At 36.7% G+C, this 23,006-nt stretch overlaps 1 protein-coding gene across 1 annotated transcript in view; it reads left to right on the forward strand.

Moving 5' to 3' along the window:
* The window catches only part of LOC120518438 (kin of IRRE-like protein 1), a 299,507-nt gene that overhangs the window by 239,876 nt on the left and 36,625 nt on the right, over positions 1-23,006 (forward strand). Inside the window, exons 3-11 of the mRNA XM_039741222.1 lie at positions 17,048-17,197; positions 17,400-17,557; positions 17,711-17,861; positions 18,054-18,159; positions 18,802-18,950; positions 19,239-19,366; positions 19,459-19,585; positions 21,148-21,248; positions 22,235-22,433. Coding sequence (XP_039597156.1) covers positions 17,048-17,197; positions 17,400-17,557; positions 17,711-17,861; positions 18,054-18,159; positions 18,802-18,950; positions 19,239-19,366; positions 19,459-19,585; positions 21,148-21,248; positions 22,235-22,433 — 1,269 coding nt within the window. The remainder of the gene's footprint in view (positions 1-17,047; positions 17,198-17,399; positions 17,558-17,710; positions 17,862-18,053; positions 18,160-18,801; positions 18,951-19,238; positions 19,367-19,458; positions 19,586-21,147; positions 21,249-22,234; positions 22,434-23,006) is intronic.

The raw sequence follows: 23,006 nt of genomic DNA on the forward strand, positions 1-23,006 counted from the left end.
AAAACAGTTCAATTAGTCTGTCGTACAGATTATCTGTGCGCTTCAGTTTCATCAAACCCTCATTTTCTATCGCCATCAAAGCTAATGCTGTAAGGCGATCCCGCCCTATGGTATTTCTGGCATTAGTTTGATTTCGCTTTAGGGCTGAAAATGTCCGCTCGACAGAAGCAGTGTACACAGGAATGCTCACCGCCAAATATACCGATGTGAACAGTTGCCCCATGCTGTCCTTCAGATTTTTCTGATGAAGGAAGTCAAGGAGATCAGTGGGAGATTCTCCTGCAAAATCATCCATGGCATACATTACAGTCAGTTCTGTTTTTAGCCGAGACAGATCAAAAACCGCTCCGTGGCTCTTGTGTTAAACTGGAGAAGGCTGCATGCGTGAAATTTTTCTTGTATTCCTGAAACTTCTGGGGCTCGAGAAGCGTGACAAACATCAGATTTTTATGGTCTTTAAATCTGGTCTGTGTCTGGCAAATAATATTGTCCAGAATCCTGCCATGGAATTGGCCGTAATGCACACAACGATCTTTCGCTCGGAGTGTTTGCGGTGCGTTCAGTGGCCTCGTAGAGTTCCTCATATCGACTTCTATCTAATCAATGGGTCTGAATACGGTGACGTTGCCGTACGCCTGCTAAAGGGCCCTACTGACACCAACTCAAAATCTGATTGGTTGAAGCAACAGGTTAATCGACATTTATTCTGTGTTAGAGTGCCTCCACAACAGAATGTGAAATCATCTCTGACTGGCAACAAATGATGGCTGAAAAGTGATTGGTTAAATGCTTTAATACGAAACTCCGCCTCCCACGGCTATCGAGCTGCAGTGTATTCTCTCTGCCTGGCAACAAATGATGGCTGAAATGTGATTGGTTAAATATTTTAATTAGAAACTCTGCCTTCCACGGCTATCGAGCTGCATTCTATTACAGTATATATGGACGAAAATACGTTCCAGTTATGACCATTATGCGTAGAATTTCGAAATGAAACCTACCCAGCTTTTGTAAGTAAGCTGTAAGGAATGAGCCTGTCAAATTTCAGCCTTCTACCTACACGGGAAGTTGGAGAATTAGTGATGAGTAAGTCAGTCAGTGAGTCAGTCAGTGAGTGAGTGAGTCAGTGAGTGCTTTGCCTTTTATTAGTATAGATATATCTATATGACAGCAACACTCATAACAGTGACAAAACAATTACATTGTCAATCATGTTACGTTATTTTTAAAATGTTTCCTTTTCTTTTTCATTATTTCTTTAACACACTACTTCTCCACTGCGAAGAGCGGGTATTTTGCTAGTATATATGTATAAAAATATAAAATGAAACCTTTTTAAACTGAGGGAAAATATACAAATAATTATTTGTTAAGGATCTCTTTCTATACCACATTATGAGTTCGGGCCTCCGGTTGTAATATGACCAAGCTGTGCGCTGAGCTTTCTCTTGAGCATGCAACGTACAGTTGGCCATGTGAACAGTAATCTTATTTAAAATCTCACAGCTTGGATTGCTGCTGTCATAATCGGTTTGAGTTTCATGGTTTGTTTAAATTACGACAGTATTTGTAGGACTTGTGTTGAAAAGACATTTGGCATCTGTCAAGCATTATAAGTATACAACCGGTTTAATCGATAACTTCACATCCAGCTTTTGAGAGTTTAAACATTCATAAACATCAAAGTGTCCACTACTGAAATCGTCACCTCTTAATCTAAGATGTTTAAGAGGCATTGGCGGTTGTCGAAAGATGTAAAATATTTGGCCATTTCGGCTTGAAAGCGACAACCGAACATCCATCAACTCACATGCAGATCCATAGATGAAGGGCTTAAGCATTTCACTCTTATAGTGCTCCTTTAATTATCTCCTGTATCGTTATCAGTCCACACCTTGAACTTGTCCCAGTCATTCAATACATAAGACACAATGTTCGTCTAGATATCAAGAGTGAGCCTGATATATATCCGTGCAATATGTAACAACGAGAATGGAAAAGGTAGGTGCCATCTCCGGGCATGGAAATCACTCGGTAAGTGACAGTTCTTTGATCAATGGTGATCACCTCGATAGACATGTTAATGGGGGTACGGTTGGAATGATAAAGGAAATGGATACCTGAACAATGTAAAGTAAGTCTAAAATACCTACACAATAACTATATTCATAATAAATGAACAATAAAAAAGCGAAGCCGTGGTTTAAATAAAAAGGCTGTAGTTATCAGCAGGGAGACATGAATCCCGTGGCGAAGCAAGGACGGGAATGTAGAAACTGGAGCGACAGACAGCCTTATTTAGGCAGGCAGCCAACAACGTGGGAGGCGTTGGGATGGGGGGACCCAACCCCGCCTCACACGGTGACCGAGCTGCAGGCTATGGACGTATATATGTACGTAAGTAGGATTCAGTTAGCGTTGAGAACCCGTGTACCAAATTTCTTGAAGATGGACCCATAAGTAACAAAGACTGTTGAAAAGTTCAATATGGCGGCTGACAGTGGCATCATACCACCGAAATAAGTGTGTACATTGGTTTCGGTTAGTGCAAGGAAGCAGCCTACCAAATTTTGTGAAGATGGGGCCATGAATAAGAAAGTTCAACATGGTGGACGTTGTTGACCGTTATGACCGTTACGCGTAGAATTTCGAAATGAAACCTGCTTAACTTTTGTAAGTAAGCTGTAAGGAATGGGCCTGCCAAATTTCAGCCTTCTACCTACACGGGAAGTTGGATAATTAGTGACGTTTGGAAAATTCAATATGGCGGCCGACAGTGGCGTCATACCACTGAAATAAATATGTACATCGGTTTTGGTTAGCGCAGGGAAGCCACCTACCAAATTTCGTGAAGATGGGGTCAGCCTTCTACCTACACGGGAAGTTGGAAAATTTGCGACGTTGGAAAGTTCAATATGGCGGCCGACAGTGGCGTCATACCATCGAAATAAGTAAGTACATCGGTTTCGGTTAGCGCAGGGAAGCCGCCTACCAAATTTTGTGAAGATGGGGTCATAAATAAGAAAGTTCAACATGGCGGACGTTGTCGACCGTTATCGACCATTATGACCGTTACATGTAGAATTTCTAAATGAAACCTGCTTAACTTTTGTAAGTAAGCTGTAAGGAATAAGCTTGCCAAATTTCAGCTTTCTACCTATATGGGAAGTTGGAGAATTAGTGATGAGTCAGTGAGTGAGTCAGTCAGTCAGTGAGGGCTTTGCCTTTTGTTAGTATATATATATAGATATATATAGATATATATATATATATATATATATATATATATATATATATATATATATATATATATATATATATATATATATATATATATATATATATATATATATATATATATATATATATATATATATATATATATATATATATATACATATTATGGAGTGCCAAACAGGCAAATACATTGATTTTCTGAATATATAAAGTCGGCGTCAGAATATATAAAGTCAAAAATTGAATATACAAAGTCAGCGTCGGTGTATATAAAGTCAAAACTTTTTTCTGAATATAATAAAGTCAAAACTTGAGTCAACGCTGGAATATATAAAGTCATTCCCGAATATATATAAAGTCAAAACCTGAGTATATAAAATCAGCGTTGGAATATATAAAGTCAAAACTTGAATATATAAAGTCATTCCCGAATATATAAAGTCAAAATCTGAATATATAAAGTCAGTGTCAGAATATATAAAGTCAGTGCTGGAATATATAAAATCAAAACTTGAATATATAAAGTCAGCGTCGAAATATATAAAGTCAAAACTTTTTTCTGAATATATAAAGTCAAAACTTGTATATATAAAGTCAACGTCGGTATATATAAAGTCAAAACTTTTTTCTGAATATTTAAAGTCAAAACTTGAATATATAAAGTCAGCGCTGGAATATATAAAGTCAATACCTGAATATATAAAGTCAGCGTCGGAATTTATAAAGTCATTCCTGATTATATCAAGTCAACATCGGAGTATATAAACTCATTCCTGAATATATAAAGTCAAAGTCAAAATATATTGATTGTAACGACTCGGGCACATTTTTAGTAAACTAAAAAAAACTGAACTAAGTTAACAAAAATGTATTCAGAAAAATAAATTAAAAAAACACTGTTCGGTTATTGTTTTGAAAATGATGCATGTGCCCTGCCCAGGATTGGTTCCTGCCTTGCACGCAGTGTTGGCTGGGATTGGCTCCAGCAGACTCCCGTGACCCTGTGGTCGGATTCAATGGGTTGGGAAATGGATGGATATTCCAGCGCTGACTTTGTATATTCCTACACTGATTTTTTTGTCTGTGAAAAGACAATGGGAAAAGCATGGGGGAAAATATAAGAATTTCAGTGAATACCAAGTGGAGGCAAAGGAAAAACATACTATTTGTTGATTTAAACAGTGGTATAATCAACAAAAGGAAGTTGATCGAGTGACATAGCGTTTCAGATAAACTCGAAAGCTCAAGTTCACAGAGTCGCACAGTGCCAAAATTAAAAAGAAGTTGTCAGATAACAAAGTCGCCATGAAAAGGGAGTCGTAGCCCACCGTCTAAGCTTATTAGGGTATAGACAAAAAAATAGGCACACGGTGGGAAAAAAGCACGAAATGCCAACTTTAATCTTAAAATTTCCACTCTAATCACATAGTTTCTCATTAAAGTAGAACATCATAAACTTCATCTTAAAATCATTTACTAGTTTCTCAAACCCCATCGTAACTAAAGTAGCAAGTTAAATTCTTTGTTTTGTATTTGATCTTCAATGTGCTCTATGTGTGTGAATCACGACGTGCTTCTGTTCTTTCTTTTTCTCCGACAGGTCACAGAATCCATTACATTCGTGATATTACAGCTCTCTAAATAATTAAAATGCTGAGATGTATACGTGATATCATTTTCATGATGGTTGGAATGAAAGCATGTTATTAAACATGAGAACACGATGGCGCAGTGATTGTTCATGTCTCACACAAGATGCTGCTGCGCCATGTGCGACCGTCGATGAAATAATTTCTTGTAGCAGTACTGTCTCTTTCAAACATACTAACCTCCAGTTCCTGTCCTTACTTTTCTTTCCCCAAATACCCAATCGCCACATAATCAGCTCTGTAATAGACTTTAAGCCATCTATAAACTTACAACGTCGATTCTTCAAAACTTTTAAGGAACAGTGAAATATCTTCATAGTACATGTTTAATTATTCTATCCGTCTATCCTATTCTATCACGTCAGCCTCAGTAAATATACAGTGCAAGGCAGGGACAATACGTGAACTTGCTAGTGCTGTGGCACTGTGTCCTCACATGTTTAATTATTAACAATACAGATTATTTAAATGAAGTTAAAGTTTTATCTGTATAATATAATCAACATATTTTGCTGCATTTCATCTTAAAATGATATCGTCACCATATGTAAATACGCGCTTTATAAAGTGGTGCAGGTTGTGCATATTATTAGTGTAGTGCAAGTTTACAGTGAGGTGATTGTACTTATAAGTACAAACAGTTCTAAAAGAAGCAGTTGGTTGAGTGTGTTTATTATTCTTGGGATGAAACTGTTTCTGAACCGCGAGGTCCGTACAGGAAAGGCTTTGAAACGTTTTGCCGTGGCTGAGGCAGCGTGTGCTTGATGCTGTATACCAATAATTCTCTTTCCGATCAGGTTGCTGCTGTGATTCCCCACTCATATACAGTGATAAAAATACTCCGAGTGGTGCAGTGAGAGTAATATGGAAAATGATCCGCTGTGGCAACCCTTAAATGGAGCAGCTGAAAGATGAAAATGAAGAAGAAGGTGCAGTGAGACTAACAATGCTAAAGCAGTTATGGTATTTGGAATACTATGGCCATTCCCTGGCCCATTATATTGTTATAGGTTAATTACAGTCAGATGCATTACACTAATAAACAAAATGCGGTTAGTTTCAGTGTATTTATACAACCGCGTCAGGAATGTGGTTCTAAAAAATAAAGGGTAACCACACAGGAACAGTAGCACTGCTTTGACACTGGGTGTCACCAGTCTGCAAAACCAGCAGAGAATCTGCGTACGACAGGGTATGAGGTACCGTGGAAAAGTGCGTGGCTTTACGCCAAGTTTAGGTTTTATACATCGTGATTTGAACATGGAAACGTTCTAACACAACATTTCTGTGCGTACGCACCATTTATACATGAGGCCCCTGATGACCAACTTCCGGCAGCACTCCCCAGTGTGGCAGAAGTGCTGCTCTTGCACCCAGAAGCACTCCGGGCATAAACCATCCCTGGTTTGTCAGCACTTCCTGTTGTCCTGGAAGTGCTGTCCCCCAGGGATCAAGGAACGGCCGAGTGCCCAGGGAAAAGTAGTGCCACTTTCCTGGTTCCTCCTTCCTCCAGGCATCCCGGCAGGGCAGGGTTCCTGGCCATCTTTTACAGTATATATCGAGAAGGAGAGAGAGAGACCCCAGCTATGAGTATGTCAAGTTCCAGACATAATTATCATTGTTTAATTTCATTGTTAAACACATAGCACTGGTTGTCAGAGGTGTTGTATACATGTTGGCATACAATGTAAGGACCATAGAAGGCCAGAGAATGTATGCACACTCTTCTGAACTTTACCATGGAAAACATTCTAGCATTCATAAAAGACAATTTAAATCATTTATTTGTTTAAAATTTCAGGTTTTCAATGTTGAATTATCCTAAGTGTCAGTGAAGTTGAGAGAGAGTAGGTGTAATATGTTAAGTGGATTTAGAACAGCAGATTATTATCCTGGCAGCAGTATTTTGAATAAGTTGTAAGCGATGGATACGTTTTTGTGGGATGCCAGTTAGAATAGCATTACAGTAATCTATACGTGAGGTGACTCGGGCATTAACCAATACTTCAGTGCTGTGTTGCGTAAGAACATGGATATAAATAATTGCATGTAAATGATTCGCCAAAATCTGTTGTATGTATACGATACTGTTTTAAACGTTATTGTTTTTTCTTCAGAAAACCCAGTTTCCACGTCTACCTGTATTAGTTTTTTTTTTTTTATTTATTTTATTAATTTCATTGTAATCATTCCATACAGATAGATCCATTTTTACAAAAAATAGGATTGAAAACAAATTGTCCCCCACCCCTGAGAAAGAGAGCATGGCCAACGTAGTAAAACTTAAAGCTTGTAAACATACCTAAATTGTTTAGTTTAATAGGGCAATAGAGATGAATGGAGAAGAGAAATAAATGCGGAGAGAATTGCTTCCTCGGTGCTTTAAGAGCTTATCCTAAAATATTATTGATTATATCCTGCCAGGTTTTGAAAAAGTTCTGTACAGATCCTCTAACTGAGAATTTTATTTTTTCCAATTTCAAATAGTATAAAACATCGGTTTCCCACAGACTTAAAAGAGGAGAGTCAGGATTCTTCCAGTTTAGCAAAATAAGTCTACGTGCCAAAAGTGTAGTGAATGCAATTACAGTTTGTTTGTCCTTCTCCTCTTTAAACCCATCTTGAAGGACACCAAACACAGCTTTTAATGGGCTAGGAGGGATTGTGACATAAAGGCTGTCTGAAAGGCACTTAAAAATTTTGGTCCAAAATGATGTTAATTTGGTGCAGGCCCAAAACATGTCACCCAGTGAAGCTGGGACTTGATTGCAGCGTTCGCAGGTTGGATCTTTCCCTGGAAACATTTTGGACAGTTTTTAGCAAGACAGATGTGCTAGATATATAATTTTGAGTTGAATAATTGTATGCTTTGTGCATATGGAGCTTGAGTGAATTCTCCGCATTGCTACCTTTCACTCCTTTTCTGATATATTGATTAAGAGATCTTTTCCCCAGTGTCCTCTTGGATCTTTAAAAGGGAGGGACTGTAAAATAATTTTATATATTGCAGAGATGGTGTCTAAATCTTACAGACAGACATCAATATGTGCGTCTTGGGAACTGCAGGTCTGAAATTGTGTGCAGCAATACGGTTGCGCCGCAAGGGACTGTACTTTCTCCAGTCCTGTTCAATCTATATACATCAGACTTCCAATATGACTCGGAGTCCTGCCACGTGCAAAAGTTTGCTGATGACACTGCTATTGTGGGCTGCATCAGGAGTGGGCAGGAGGAGGAGTACAGGAAGCTAATCAAAGACTTTGTTAAATGGTGCGACTCAAACCACTTACATCTTAACACCAGCAAAACCAAGGAGCTGGTGGTGGATTTTAGGAGGCCCAGGCCCCTCATGGACCCTGTGATCATCAGAGGTGACTGTGTGCAGAGGGTGGAGACCTTTAAATATCTGGGAGTGCAGCTGGATGACAAATTGGACCGGACTGCCAATACTGATGCTCTATGTAAGAAAGGTCAGAGCAGACTATACTTTCTGAGAAGGTTGGCATCCTTCAACATCTGCAGTAAGATGCTGCAGATGTTCTACCAGACGGTTGTGGCGAGTGCCCTCTTCTACGCGGTGGTGTGCTGGAGTGGCAGCATAAAGATGAAAGACGCCTCACGCCTGGACAAACTTGTTAAGAAGGCAGGCTCTATTGTAGGAGTAAAGTTGGACAGTTTAACATCTGTGGCAGAGCGACGGGCACTAAGCAAACTCATGTCAATCATGCATAATCCACTGCATCCACTTAACAGTGTCATTTCCAGGCAGAGGAGTAGCTTCAGTGACAGACTTTTGTCACTGTCCAGCTCCACTGACAGACTGAGGAGATCGTTCCTCCCCCACACTATGCAACTCTTCAATTCCACCCGGGGGAGTAAATGCTAACATTAATTTTATTTTAATTTTTTTCAATTTTATTATTATTACTATTTAATTTAATATTGTTTCTTTGTATCAGTATACTGCTGCTGGATTATGTGAATTTCCCCTTGGGATTAATAAAGTATCTATCTATCTATCTATCTATCTATCTAATCCTCGAAATTGAGCAATATTTTTTCCAGCATGGAGGAGGGTGCAAGATGAGGAAAATCGGACAGGTTCTGTTTAACAAAGTTCCTAATTTGAAGTTAGTGATAGAAATGTGTAGCTGGAAAGTTACATTTGGAATGTAGTTGTACATAGGATGCAAAGATGCTGTCTATATAAAGATCTCTAAGCAATTTAATCCCAAATCTTTTCCAGATATTAAAAACTGCATATGTTTGCGAAGGTTGAAAGAGGTGGTTCTCTTGTAGAGGTGCCACAGATGAAAGATTCTTTATATGTTCTGAGTGAGTGAAGCAGAATTGGGTTATTAGTATATTGGCGATAACTTGCCTTTATTGGGGCACAAAGCAGGGAATATAAAGAAGTACTGCAGGATTTTACTTCTATTGCGGACCAAGCCTGTGTATGTTCATCTATTTGCGTCCAGGTTTTTATAGCTTGTATGTTTGCTGCCCAGTAATAAAACTGAAAGTTGGGTAAAACCATGCCACCTTCTCCCTTAGGTCTTTGTAGGGTCGCTCTTTGAATACGTGGATGTTTTGAGTTCCAAATAAATTAGGTTATTGTTGAATTTAATTGCTTAAAAAATTATGTATTTATGTATATTGAAATGTTTTGAAATAAAAAAAGAAGCTTAGGAAGAATAGTCATCTTAACAACGTTAATTCTTCCAGCTAGAGTGAGATGAAGGGTTGACCATCTATGCAAGTCTTGCTTCATTTTTTCCATACAGACGGCGAAATTTTGTTGATAAAGAGCTTTGTGTTTACTTGTGATATTTACCCCTAGGTATTTAAACTAATCTGCAATGATAAAAGGTATGGTGTCCAATCTAATATTATATGCTTGAGAATTCACTAGAAAGAGTACACTTTTATTCAAATTAATTCTGAGACCAGAGATCTTTTGAAATTCAGTAAGTGCTGTTAAGACTGCAGGCACAGAATTTTGTGGGTCTGATATATACAGTACCATATCATCTGCATATAGAGAATTTTTCTGTTCCTTCTCTGATAATCCCCTTTATCTGATAAGCATTTCGATAGTGAACCGCCAGTGGTTCAATGGCGATTGCAAATAGTATTGGTGACAAGTGACATCCTTGTCTGGTACCATGTTCTAGTTTAAAGTAGTCTGAACAAATGTTATTGATACAAACTGAAGCTTCTGAATTGGCATACAGTAGTTTTATCCATGCACAAATGTTTGGGACAAACCCAAATTTCTCTAATGTAGTGAAAAGGTATTTCCATTCAATCATGTCAAATGCTTTTTCTGCATCCAATGATAATAATATTTCTGGGGTGTTTGACTTTGCTGGTGAGTATATTACATTAAACAGGCGTTAAAGATTGGAGGATAAGTGTCGGCCCTTGATAAATCCAGTTTGATCTTGTGATATTACCGAAGGCAGCATTTTCTCCATCCTTCTAGCTATGAGTTTTGAGAGTATCTTAACATCATTATTCAGAAGTGAAATTGGTCTGTATGATGCACATTGTAGTAAGTCCTTATTTTGTTTAGGAAAGACGGTTAATGCTTTGAAAAAAGTTTCAAGTAGAATTTGATTATCTCTAGCTTCTGTGAACGTTGCTAATAAGAGGGGAGCTAGCTGAGCAGAGAATTTCTTATAAAATTCTACAGGGAAGCCATCAGGGCCTCCTCTTTTCCCGTATTGAAGTGACTTTATAGTATCTAGTAATTCTGATAGCGCCAGAGGTTTATCCAGTTCCTCCGCACTCAAAGTATCTATTTGTGGTATCTGCAATGTATCCAGAAATGCACTAGATTGTGTGTTGTCTTCTTTAAACTTAGTAGAATATAAGGATTTATTGTAGTCTCTAAATGTGTGCATTTTATTTTTATGGTCAATGATTTCATCTCCGTTCGTGTTAGTGACTACTGGGATTGCATTGCGAACTTCTTGCTTGTGGATTTGTTGAACTAAAAGCTTATTAGCTTTCTCTCCGTGTTTATAGTAATGATGTCTTGATTTATAAATTAGTTGTTCAGTTTCTTTAGTTGTCAAGAGGTTGAGTTCTGAATGCAGCGCCTACCTTTTCCTATGTAGAGCCTTGCTTGGACGCCTGGCATGTTCTTCATCTATTCTAGTAATTTCACTTCTAAGCTTTGATGCTTTCTTGGTTTCTAATTTATTTCTGTGGGAAAGATATGAAATAATCTGTCCTCTTAAGAAGGCCTTTAGAGTTTTCCAGAGTATTCCTGCCGACACCTCTAACTGATTTGTTTGGATATAAATTCTGTACAGTTCTCGTCTGCTAATAGAACCGGGTTAAGACGTCATCTGCAAGGTGAGTGTGTGGGGCATAATGACTACCTGTATTAGTTTAAATTGCACTTTTGCCTCTCGCAATAGGGTGGACGAGCTAATATATTTTGTCGACTGGGCAACACAGTGAATGCGGTGTCTATCTATATATGTCTATGCTCTCGACCATTGACATTGGTGTCGCTCCTTGCTATTGGTTTTGCTCCTTGCTATTTTCATTATACTGCAACAGTTGTTTCCTATGCCTTTGTTATAAAATGAACGACAGTATCTTCTCTATCGATGGGTTTTGTCATCTCTATTTCGGGATTCAGCAACTGCCCGTTCCTATCAGTGGGTTATTTCTTGACACAAATCGTCTCCAGCAAAACACCTATTCACAACTACGTCTTTCAAGAAGTATTTCTTTCTTCTTGATTTCTGAATTCCTTTCTCACCGTTTTCCGTTCCTGTTCTTACACCGCCGTATGCTAGGGCGGGTGTCAGCTAGTATATCATAATCTTCTTTAGTCTGCTCTAATCTAACCACTATTTAGCCCGTGGAAAACATTTAAGATTGCAATATTTAGAAATGTCTATGCTGATAATGTGTTTGTATTTTTTGAACAATTACACTCCAAATTTAATCTTCCAGCTACACAAGTTTCTCCTATATAAAAGGTGCAAACTTTGTTAAAAGCAACTACAAGCTGGTTACATTTGTACATAATATTAAACTAGGTGTAAGGGCAGATAGTCGATATTCAGTCAAAGCATTAAAGAGGAAGCTGGACAGCACACAGGCTTGGGCAGTATTGTTGAAGATGAAATGTAAGGTAAGTTAAACTATTACATGTAGTGAGTAAAATTTGTTAGGCTTGAATATGCAATGGGGGGTTTGAAATTTGAAAGTACACCTTCTGAAAAAGATCTTGGAGTCATATTAGACTCTATATCAATAAAGTCTACAGAAGTGACCAAGAACTCTAATAGGTTGTTAGGTTATATATCATGAGATATAAAGTGCAAGTCAATGGGGGTTTACTCTAATTTATACAATTCACTGGTGAAGATTAATCTGGAGTACTGTGTGTACAGCTTTGGTCTCCATATTACAAAAAAGATGTAGCAGGACTAGTTTTATAATAATGCATCAAACAGCTTTTAAAATGTTTCAGCAGTTAATTCTGTTTAATACAAATGACAGAAATCAGCATACAATGAAGGGTAATGTCATGTGTCCAAATGGCAACTCCATTTGGCAGCATATAAGAAGAAAAAAGAATTGTCCCCAGCTCCAAGCTTGAGGGACACCTTGTCTAATTGCAGATATAATAAAGGAGTACTGCTATCATAATTGATCATGTACTGGAAGTAGTTTGATAGGGAAGAAGTAAGCTTAAACCTGTAACTTAAAATCTAACAAGTCCACCTCTCAGTTCCACATAGTAAAATGATATTGTCATTATTATTAAAATTGTGCTTAAATTTCAAAGCACAATACTGGAAGTGTTCTGTTCATTGTTCTGTCATTCATTACAGTATTATTTGCATCGTTTTTAGATTAGTTTTGGTTTCTCAAAATATCCATCTATACATTCATTTTTTTAACATTTGTAAGAAATGTTAAAATTTGAAACTGGTCTATAATTCTTTAGGATAGGGGTATCTAAACCTGATTTCTAATTTCAAATACATTGTTAAAACTACATTAATAATGGGCTAACATTGGTTGCTTGAAAGGAATCAGGAGCAATGTATGTCAGTAAAGTTATTATTATGTCCAGGATGGGCTGCACAACTTCAGCATGTTATTTTATTCCATACACTAATTGGAATTGTGTCTAAGAGAGAAGTGGTAGTTTTGATTTTATAAATCATTTTAAAACATTCCATTGTGATGATAAAGTAAATTGATCAAAGTGGTAAACAGAAGATGTTACATCTTCAGATCCAGCTATTCTAGATATATAAACTTGCTGTTTACAGTAATCTGCGTTCTTTGTCCATCTATTAATTAGTGTGGGTTTCACAAATGCTTTCATATTAGTTATTGCTCTATATAAAAGTTGTACAAATTTTGTTTTTGTCAGTTTTATAGAGCGCTTAAACCTGCTGTCTAATATTTTTCAGGTTTCTTAGACTTTTTAAATTGCCCCCCTATTTACTTTCTATTTTTCTGATGTGAGACCATATAATTAGTTCCTTTTAATTTTATTTTTTTTCTTTCGAGAAACCTTGCTTTCACATGTGAGTTGTTTGAGTAAGCTGATGTATTTGAGAATCAGTATCTGTTTTATTGTTTCTGGGTCTCGGCATGGTGGTGCAGTGGTAGCGCTGCTGCCTCACAGTAAGGAGACCCAGGTTTGCTTCCCGGGTCCTCCCTGCATGGAGTTTGCATGTTCTCCCCATGTCTGCGTGTGTTTCTTCCCACAGTCCAAAGACATGCAGGTTTGGTGCATTGGCAATTCTAAATTGTCCCTGGTGTGTGTGCACCCTGTGTTGGCTGGGATTGGCTCCAGCAGACCCCCTTGACCCTGTGTTAGGATATATTGGGTTGGACAATGACTGACTGACTGGCTCTCAGATTATTAATACATATTAATTTAATTGTAATGGTGACATTATTTACATGACTTTTAGCTGTAGTTATTAACTGGGCTTTATTAGCAAGGGTGGGAACAAATTAAAATTAATTCAACAAATTAACTGAGATAGTTTCATTAACTATTTGCTGGTCAGGGCAGTCAGCTTATTTTGGTTGATGATTCTGATTGCGATGCACTAAGAGGTTTTTGCCATTATTGCGCCTAATTTACATACCCAAAAATAAACGCCTGCCTCTCTGCTTATGTAATAAAGGAGCTACAAATGTCTGTACAGCAATGAACATAACACTCTAAATGTTTTAAAGGAAGTATTTACAGTATATATAAATATAAATAAATAAAAATAAATGGGAGTAGGGGTGAAGCAACCAGGTTATGAAACAGAATACAAGTATCACACAGAGCTGTCTATCCCTCCAGTGTAGGGAAGTGGTCAGGGGTGAACTGTTAACAAGACACTAGTTGAAACGGCTGTTTTTCCTCATGTCTAGATATGGTAATTGAATCCATGACGCTTGAACTGTAAAACAGCACGCTGTAACGCTTTGAAGTTTTAGTAAGCAGTACTTACAAATCAAGTATAGTATTTAGTCCTTCAGCAAACATGTTGTTCTCAATAAAGTCAAAATTGTAACTCACGGTGTCCATATTCCATATCACTAGCATTCTGTGACTTTTCTAGAACTTCCTCAACCGTATATTTTCTTTGTTTTTAAACTAGATATTACCCTAATACAAACTTCAAGTCTTAGTGCACATCAAGCAAACAATTCGCATCCACTCTCACAGAAGCTTCTTTGTAACAATAGGTAAATATTAACTGTCGCATAACCAGTATATTTTCTTTGTTTTATGAATGGCTCATCATTGAAAATGTCTGAAACTCAGCTATCCAGTGGTAATGAGTTTTCATTGTATTTGGCTCGATGTAGGTGGAATCTTTGATACGCTGCTCAACTCAGCATATATGTGTACAAATCACATGTTACTAATGAAAGAGAGCTGACAGCATGTAATTTACCATTATTGCTTTTGGTTCAGCTGTAGGGTCATTGAAACATACACAAACAACTTTGAAATATGGTGGTGACCTACCAGTAGGACAGGTTGTACTTAAGTGGTTAACAGAAGAAATTATTACATTCTGAACCACAGCCACATGGGTAATAGTTAAATCCAAAGTATGACTATGGGAGTGTGTGGGGCCTTTCACAATTTGGAGACACTCTAAAAAATTAGACGGTTTTGTGAAATATATGCTTTATTTTGAAGGTCATGTAACCAATGCTCCCTCTAAGAAAACAGGTTGGCATGAGAAAGCATTTTTACTTGTGAGAAAATGTTTTCAGTTACTTTACCTTGAGATCACTAATTAATATTTTGCAATATAACTATTCATATCAGGTTATTTTTATACATTACAGAACAAACTTGACAATTTATTTTTAATTACTTTGTAGAATGTTTAACAGGGATGGGGGTCAACTTGTTCTCAATCCTACTTTTTGTAAATTTGATTGATTTGTATGGAATGATTACAATAAAATTAATTAAAAAAGAATGTTTATTTAAACTATTAAAGTAAACAAACATTCATTCATGAAGGTGAACAGATATGCTGTATGTTGCACATAACCAGAATTTTCAAATATTTTATGGGCAACTTGACTGTATCCTGTTTTTAGTAGTGCATTATAGACATCTACTGTAGAGTACTAAAAAATCATTCAAAGTTGATTTAGAATTGCTAAAAATCATAACTCTTTATAGGAATTGGAGTCAAAAAGTAGAATTTCTTGGTCTATCATATTATGAACTTAACAAAAATGACTACCAATGAAGAATGGATTTAATTATTTTGTACAAATAATGTTTTCCATCCACCAGAGAGTAACCCAACACCATCCCAGTACAAGGCAGTATTTAAATCCAGACAAAAAATGTTCTATTTAGGACCAGAGGATGTAAGAAACAAGTGTAGTCAGAGACAAAAATAAATGACAATAGTAAAACAGCAATAATCATGGAAAATAAAATTTCTTTTATTCATTTAATTTTCTAAACCGCTTTCTAAACCAGGGTCACTGGAGCCTATCCTAGCTGGCATCAGTCCATCATAGGGTGAGCATACGAACACACACACACCGGGGACAATTTAGAATCAGCAATCCACCTAACTTACATATCTTTGGGAGGGAACCCACACAGACAAAGGGAGGGCATGCAAACTCCACACAGGGAGGGCCCACGACACAAACCCTGGTCTCCTTACTGCTAACATTGCACCACCATGCCGCCTCTTGGCTAAAGTTAATAACAAAATAATTAACTTAATAATAGGCAAAAATAATAATATTCCAGGACAACAAAAACTGAAATATAATGACAGAACTTTCACAAAAGTGAAACATAATCGAATCTAGTTTATGTATAAAAATACAAAAAAAAAAAAAAAGAAAGAAATCCCAAGTGAAGACACATTAATTTATGATCTCTGTATGTTATTGTATTTTTTTTTTAATTTTGTATTTTATAGTTTATTAGAAGTAAAAAGTAGTTTTTGATATAGGCATTTTTAAGCACAAAATGAAATTATGGATAAAATATAGCCTATAATTTAAGATCACATAATTGTGAAATATATATTGGTCTTATTAGTATTTTCTTACTGATGGCTATATTTATTTTCAATAAATGTGTATTGTAATATACTGAGTTTGTGTGAGTGCTGCAGCATGTTTGCCCTGTGATTGTCCATTCATCTTCCCATGACTTTGTATTACATTAGAATGCATTACATTGGAATAAGCAGATTTATAAAATCAATCAATGATTACTACACTATGCTTTATCTAGATTGCAGCAACTGTTCATTTAGTTTGGTCTATGGTAATGTGTTTACTACAGCAAGTCATCATGAACACATATTCCCCTGTAATGTTTTTGTATTGTTATAATATTAACATATTAGAATTAAAATTTAAAAAGCCAGAAGAGTAAACCAGAGAGGAGAGGAAAAATACATGACTATTATGCCATTCCCTGCTGTATAGTACAACAGGCAGATATATGTTGAAAATTTTACAAGAAAAAATGGATGTAGATAATAGTTTAAAGCACCTCCATTTGTCAGTATTAATACCTTTTGGATATAGAGAGCACATGACATCTTTTTTACATTCACATCATAGTTACATTAACATGAATATGTTTTGTTTTATTCTGTGAACAGCTTGGCCAAGGTACAGAGTGCTACGAAATCCAGAGTTTGGCCAGTATAACTTGGAGATCTCAGATGCTAAATTATCCGATGACTCTCAATATGAATGTCAGGCTACAGAAGCAGCATTACGATCCCGGAGAGCCAAACTTACTGTGCTAAGTAAACATCTATCTATCTATCTATCTATCTATCTATCTATCTATCTATCTATCTATCTATCTATCTATCTATCTATCTATCTATCTATCTATCTATCTATCTATCTATCTATCTATCCTGAATCAGCTAAGTAATACAAAAAGTTTGAAATTTAATTGAGCCAAGTGGATATTCATCAAGTCACCTATCCTTTTTCCTTTAGTTCCACCAGAAGATCCTGCAATTGAGGGAGGTCCTGAAATCTTGCTGACTGCGGGGGTTCCCTATAATCTGACATGTTGGGCTCGGAATGCAAAACCTGCTGCTGAAATTGAGTGGCGTAGAGATGGGTTGAAACAGGATGGGAGTTTCAGCAGCACGGTAATAACAGACTTATTTGCTTGGTTGAAAATATTTATTTGAACATAAATTATATAACTTATTAAGTGCATGAGTTTTAAGAAGCTATCTGTACATAGTCTGTGTGTTCACTGTGACAGAAAAACTGATTTCTTCATATTCTGACTAATATAGGAAGTGTTGCCAGATCGGAAAAGAGAGACTACAGTCAGCATTCTTCCAATTATGCCAACTGACTCGGACATAGGCAGAGTATTCACCTGCCACACAAAAAATGATGCCCTGCCCAGTGGAAAGGAGGCCTCTGTCAGGCTGAATGTGCATCGTGAGTATACCATGTTACATTAAAAAAAAAATTAGAAATGTAATTAAACATTATATTTTAACCCTACTACTGTAAACCATAAGTCTTGTCAGCCTGCTCAATTATTAGCTTTGATTTATTGCCTCATTCAAAACATAACTGTTTTAAGCATCATTTAATATGAGTCCGTAATGGATATTTTATGTTTTTTAGATCCTCCCACTGTTACCCTGTCTATCCATCCACAGACTGTTTTGGAGGGGGAAAGAGTGGTCTTTACCTGTACAGCTACAGCCAATCCAGAAATCCAGGGCTACAGGTGAGTTTACTTGATAAACACTGGAACCTGCTTTCATGTTGTTACCTGCATAAACATGAGATATTCTACTTACATCAGCCCTTCTAAAAGAAACTACATAGGTTAGCTTCAGGTGGGGTGATGTAGATGAGATTGATTCCATAGGTTTCAAATCTTATAGTCAGTTCTTGTTGTGACCTTGACAAAGTAATTTAAGATGTAATAAATGCAACTATTTCTTTCATACATGACTGTGAAATTACACTTTCATGGTGGCCTCAGCAAAGATGATCTGAAAATTGTTGGTCTGTAACAGCTATCTTGAAAAAAAAAAAAGAGTAGATAAGCTAGGCCTAGATTTATTTAAGGGACATTTTAAAGCGTTTATTTGCCCTCATATAAACAGACATCTTAAAATGTTTTGTTGAATAGAAAATACTTGAAAAAAACATGATATGTGAGTTCTTTTTAAATAAAAACAGCAAAATGAATAAAGCCTTTCTAGGGATTTCATCCAGCATGGCAAACACAACACCTTAAATCCGAGGAGTGGAGTTGGTAGGTGATGCCTTGACTGTGGCTGAAGGTTACTTGAGATGGTTTCTTTGAGTAAATCCTGAGAAAATCCCATGGGGTTACTTTCTTTTTATCTCCATGTGCTAGGTGGGCGAAAGGTGGTGTTTTGATTGATGGAGCCACAGATAGCATCTATGAAGCAGTGGTAGATCATACCTTCTTTACAGAGCCAGTATCTTGTCAAGTCCACAATGCTGTTGGAAGTACCAATGTCAGCACTTTAGTTGATGTCCAGTGTGAGTGCCTCTCCATTTTGGCTTTGCCAACTTATGTGTTTCTCAACCTATTTATTATGACTCACTGCCTGCTCATTTTCTTCGGGTTTATCTGTGTTTTTACTGTAGCTAGCTCTGTTTAAAGCATTATATATTATACATTTCTACCTATTATTTCTTTTATTCTGTACTATTTCCAGTCTCTGTTTCTCTGTTCATCTTTTGCTCATTGTTTAACATTCAGAACATTCATGTGGACAGCTCTCAAGCTCATTGGATGCTACATATAACCGAGTTTTTCTATTATAGTTGGACCTCGAATTGTGGTTGAGCCCAGGCCCACCTCTGTTGATATTGGCTCTGATGTGACTTTGACCTGTGTTTGGTCAGGGAATCCTCCTCTCACTCTGACGTGGACAAAAAAGGGTTCCAACATGGTGAGAGCAGACTTGTTGCAAAGGGATTAACAGTAATATTGTGAATCAGTACATTTTAACTGTTTCTTTCAAATGTTTTGTTGGATATTTAGGTGCTCAGTAATAATAATCAGCTCTACCTCAAGTCTGTCAGCCAAATGGATGGTGGTCTCTATGTTTGCAAGGCCATAGTGCCTCGGATAGGAGTAGGAGAGAAGGAAGTTGCACTTTCTGTTAATGGTATGATTTTACCTTTTTCTAATTTGTAAAAGACAACCATGAGGGCCAAATGAACCCTTTATACCCTTCCAACAATCCAGGCTCATACAATAGACAAAATATTGACTTGCCTCATCTCATTCTCTGAAATATTTGGTTCACTATATGCTAATGTCAGAGAAATATAACAGGCAGTTACAAAAGCACATTTTATATCCTTCAGAACAAACTGTTTATAGTCTTATGATTGTGGTTTGCCATTTTGCCAGTTACCACATATGTTAAAGTTCCTCTGATTTTGCACACACTACCTGTATGTCAGTCCCATACCTGGTAAGGCTTTAAATCTGATTCTTATCAATCACAGGACAGGTGTGATTATAGTCAGGGATCAGATAGTAAGGATGAAATGATGCCAAGAATCTGTCCCAAAGGGATTTTTAACTCCCTTATTCCTTCACCATGTGCATTTTTCAAATTTAAGTGATCAAGTACCAAGAAAGTTACTTTTGGTGATGAGACTGTCCATCTATAAGACAGTGGGACAACATTAATGATCAATTTAGGGAAAGGTTAAATGTATTGACGTGTGCATGAGATTTTCAACTACACCTCCTAAGCCTGAAGGAGCATAACAGTTTCCCTTACAGACTTCCCACACTATCTGACATCAAATACTACCATGATAGCATTGTGGAGTACAGCCTGAGACACTGGACTTTAAAACAAAAAGTTGCTGATTTCATTCTCACCCATTGTGTCCCATTGTGGACCCTAAGTTAACCACTTAATCTGAATGTGCTTCCACTATAAAAAAATAACTATACATTGTTATAATATACCATACATTGCCAAATGCCTTGCATGTAGCTGTCAGCCAAGCATTTAGTAATAAATGTAGCTTCTACTTCTTCATATATATCTACGTCTTCACTGTTGAAGTGACACCCCCCACCCCCTTCTCAACTATGTACACTGCATCAAAACGTGTTTCCTGTTAACATATTTCTAACTCCATAATGCCGTGATGCGAGACACTGTGGTTTAGTAAGTATGTCATTTGACTTTCAGCCATAATTACTGGACCCAGATAAGTAAATAAAAGCAATTGCATGAGTAGAACTAGTCACCACCTGTGTTTTGGTCTTATGATGACAAATGTGAATATTTTCTTTCCTAGTGAATAGGTTTTCAAAGGCTAGACAATTGATTATTTTACTTAGTCACCTTGCCATTAGATTTAAAAGTGGTTTCGACTTAATACTGTATACTTTCTCATTAGTTTGGTTGGTGGTGATATCTTTTTAATTACTTCAACATTATTTAGGGAAGAAACAGGAACCAAGCACAGTATTTAATCATTTTGCCATTAGTCTGCAATGCATGTGAAAGAATGATATTTAATTAGGGTGATATTTACCAAGTTTATAAACTTCTAAATTTTAATTTAATTTAAAATTCTAACATTTCATCACTTTTGAAGGATTAATATCGCTATATCCTTTCTAATGAATTTCATTTAAACTGTTTTTTATTGAATTCACCTATGCCCCGTGTATTATCTTTATTTTCCTTTTACTCAGGACCACCAATCATATCTAGTGATTCAGTGCAATATGCCATCCGTGGGGATAAAGGAGAGGTGAAATGTTTCATTGGTAGCACCCCAACACCTGACCGAATAGTAAGTTAAAAATAATTCCATGTCCTTGGGCTGATCTCAGGTGTCACTGGGCAGGAGACACTTGTTATCTAGAGTTATGGGTTTTTTATGGTGGCTGTGCTGTCCATTTTATGTGAACATGTGCACTTCCACTCAGACACATCTGTCATAATTCATAACTGTTTTCTCTTTAAATTCATTGCTATTTGTAGTCTTTGGTCTGTGTGCTATAGCAAACAGAATTAATGGACATAGCACCAGGTTTATTTGTTGGCTTTCATGCTGCCTTGTAGCTCAGGAATATTTCTCAGAACCTGTCACGACTTTCCTTTCTGGTATATAAAACTGTGGAATTGACCAGACAGGAGTTATTCTTCCAATGAATTAAAGTACTACATGCAATATTAAATACTCATCTATCCAGTCTTGCATTTACACTAGCTTTCACTGAGTTGTACCTTTCTGTTAAACAAATCTGATAAGCTAGAAAGCAAAATGTTGATGGTCTTTAAAATCACTTTTACTTTTGAGCATCAATCAAATTCAAGAATTTGAAAATGAGGCCGTTTTGTCCAGAAGGCTCCAATGTATGCTTCCAAAAGCCTGGAAGAAAATGAGACTTATTAAAATTGTATGTAACTTTTCAGTACTCTCCTAGTTGAAGGTATTGGAGGGTTCATCTCAGTTGCAAACATTTTAGAGTAATACTTTAAAACCAGGTAAGCTTAAAAAGAGTATGTTGTGTATTTGTATTCTGCAGAATCCACTAAGTAGCTAAAAGTGCCATAGCTAGGACATACAAGGTGGCATTGTTATTTTTTTTCTCAGAAATGCATTTGACAGTATTAACAGGTTTAATGAAACATTTCCAGACTAGACAGAAATGACAGAATGAACCTATGTAGCTTTGAGAGCATTTCCCTTTGTTTCATTTTTACCAGTTTAAACATGGAAGATGATTCCTCTTCTGGTCTTTTTCTTCATTCCTGAATTCTCTGTGCCTTTAGGCTTGGGCGTGGAAAGAAAATATTTTAGAGACTGGCACTCTGGAACGTTACACAGTGGAGCGTGCAGACACTGGTACTGGCGTCCTTTCTACCTTGACCATCAACAATGTAATGGAGGCAGACTTCCAGACACGTTACAACTGTACAGCTTGGAACAGTTTTGGACCTGGGACAGCCATTATTCAGCTTGAAGAAACAGGTGCCCTAACATTAGAAAATTCAGTTTGAACTAAAGTGACATAATGTGTTGTTCTTGCAGAAATGTGCAGTATTCTTGAACATTTATCTCCAATTTGCAAAATAATTTTTGATACAGTCAATATGCTTTGGGTGTAACTCACCAAGTGCACTTTATCCAACACAAGGCATTGGTAGATGGCTTACCACTGTGTAGTTAGTGTATGATAATGAAATTTAGTTTAGGGTACTGCCAAAACTATGCAGTATTCCTGATGTTTATTTACAAATATTCCAAATCACTGACGTTGCTAATAAATCAAGAACATTTTGATTTCAATTTTTTTTTGTTAATCCCCAAGGGAAAATTGTATTTATTTTCACTTGTTGAATATAGTATCATCAAGAATATGATATTGAGTGAATTACAAGTGACTTAAAAATCAATACAGTATAATTATATATTTTATGTGATATACTATATGTATATATGTGACAAATTTAATGTATGGAGTGTGCCATCTGTGGGAATTCATTTTATTGTTAGTTGCATAACAAAATGTAATCCCCTTTACATAATAACAGATGTTCAATG

Source organism: Polypterus senegalus, chromosome 18 (assembly GCF_016835505.1).
Source record: "Polypterus senegalus isolate Bchr_013 chromosome 18, ASM1683550v1, whole genome shotgun sequence".
In the NCBI taxonomy this organism is placed as follows: Eukaryota; Metazoa; Chordata; class Cladistia; order Polypteriformes; family Polypteridae; genus Polypterus; species Polypterus senegalus.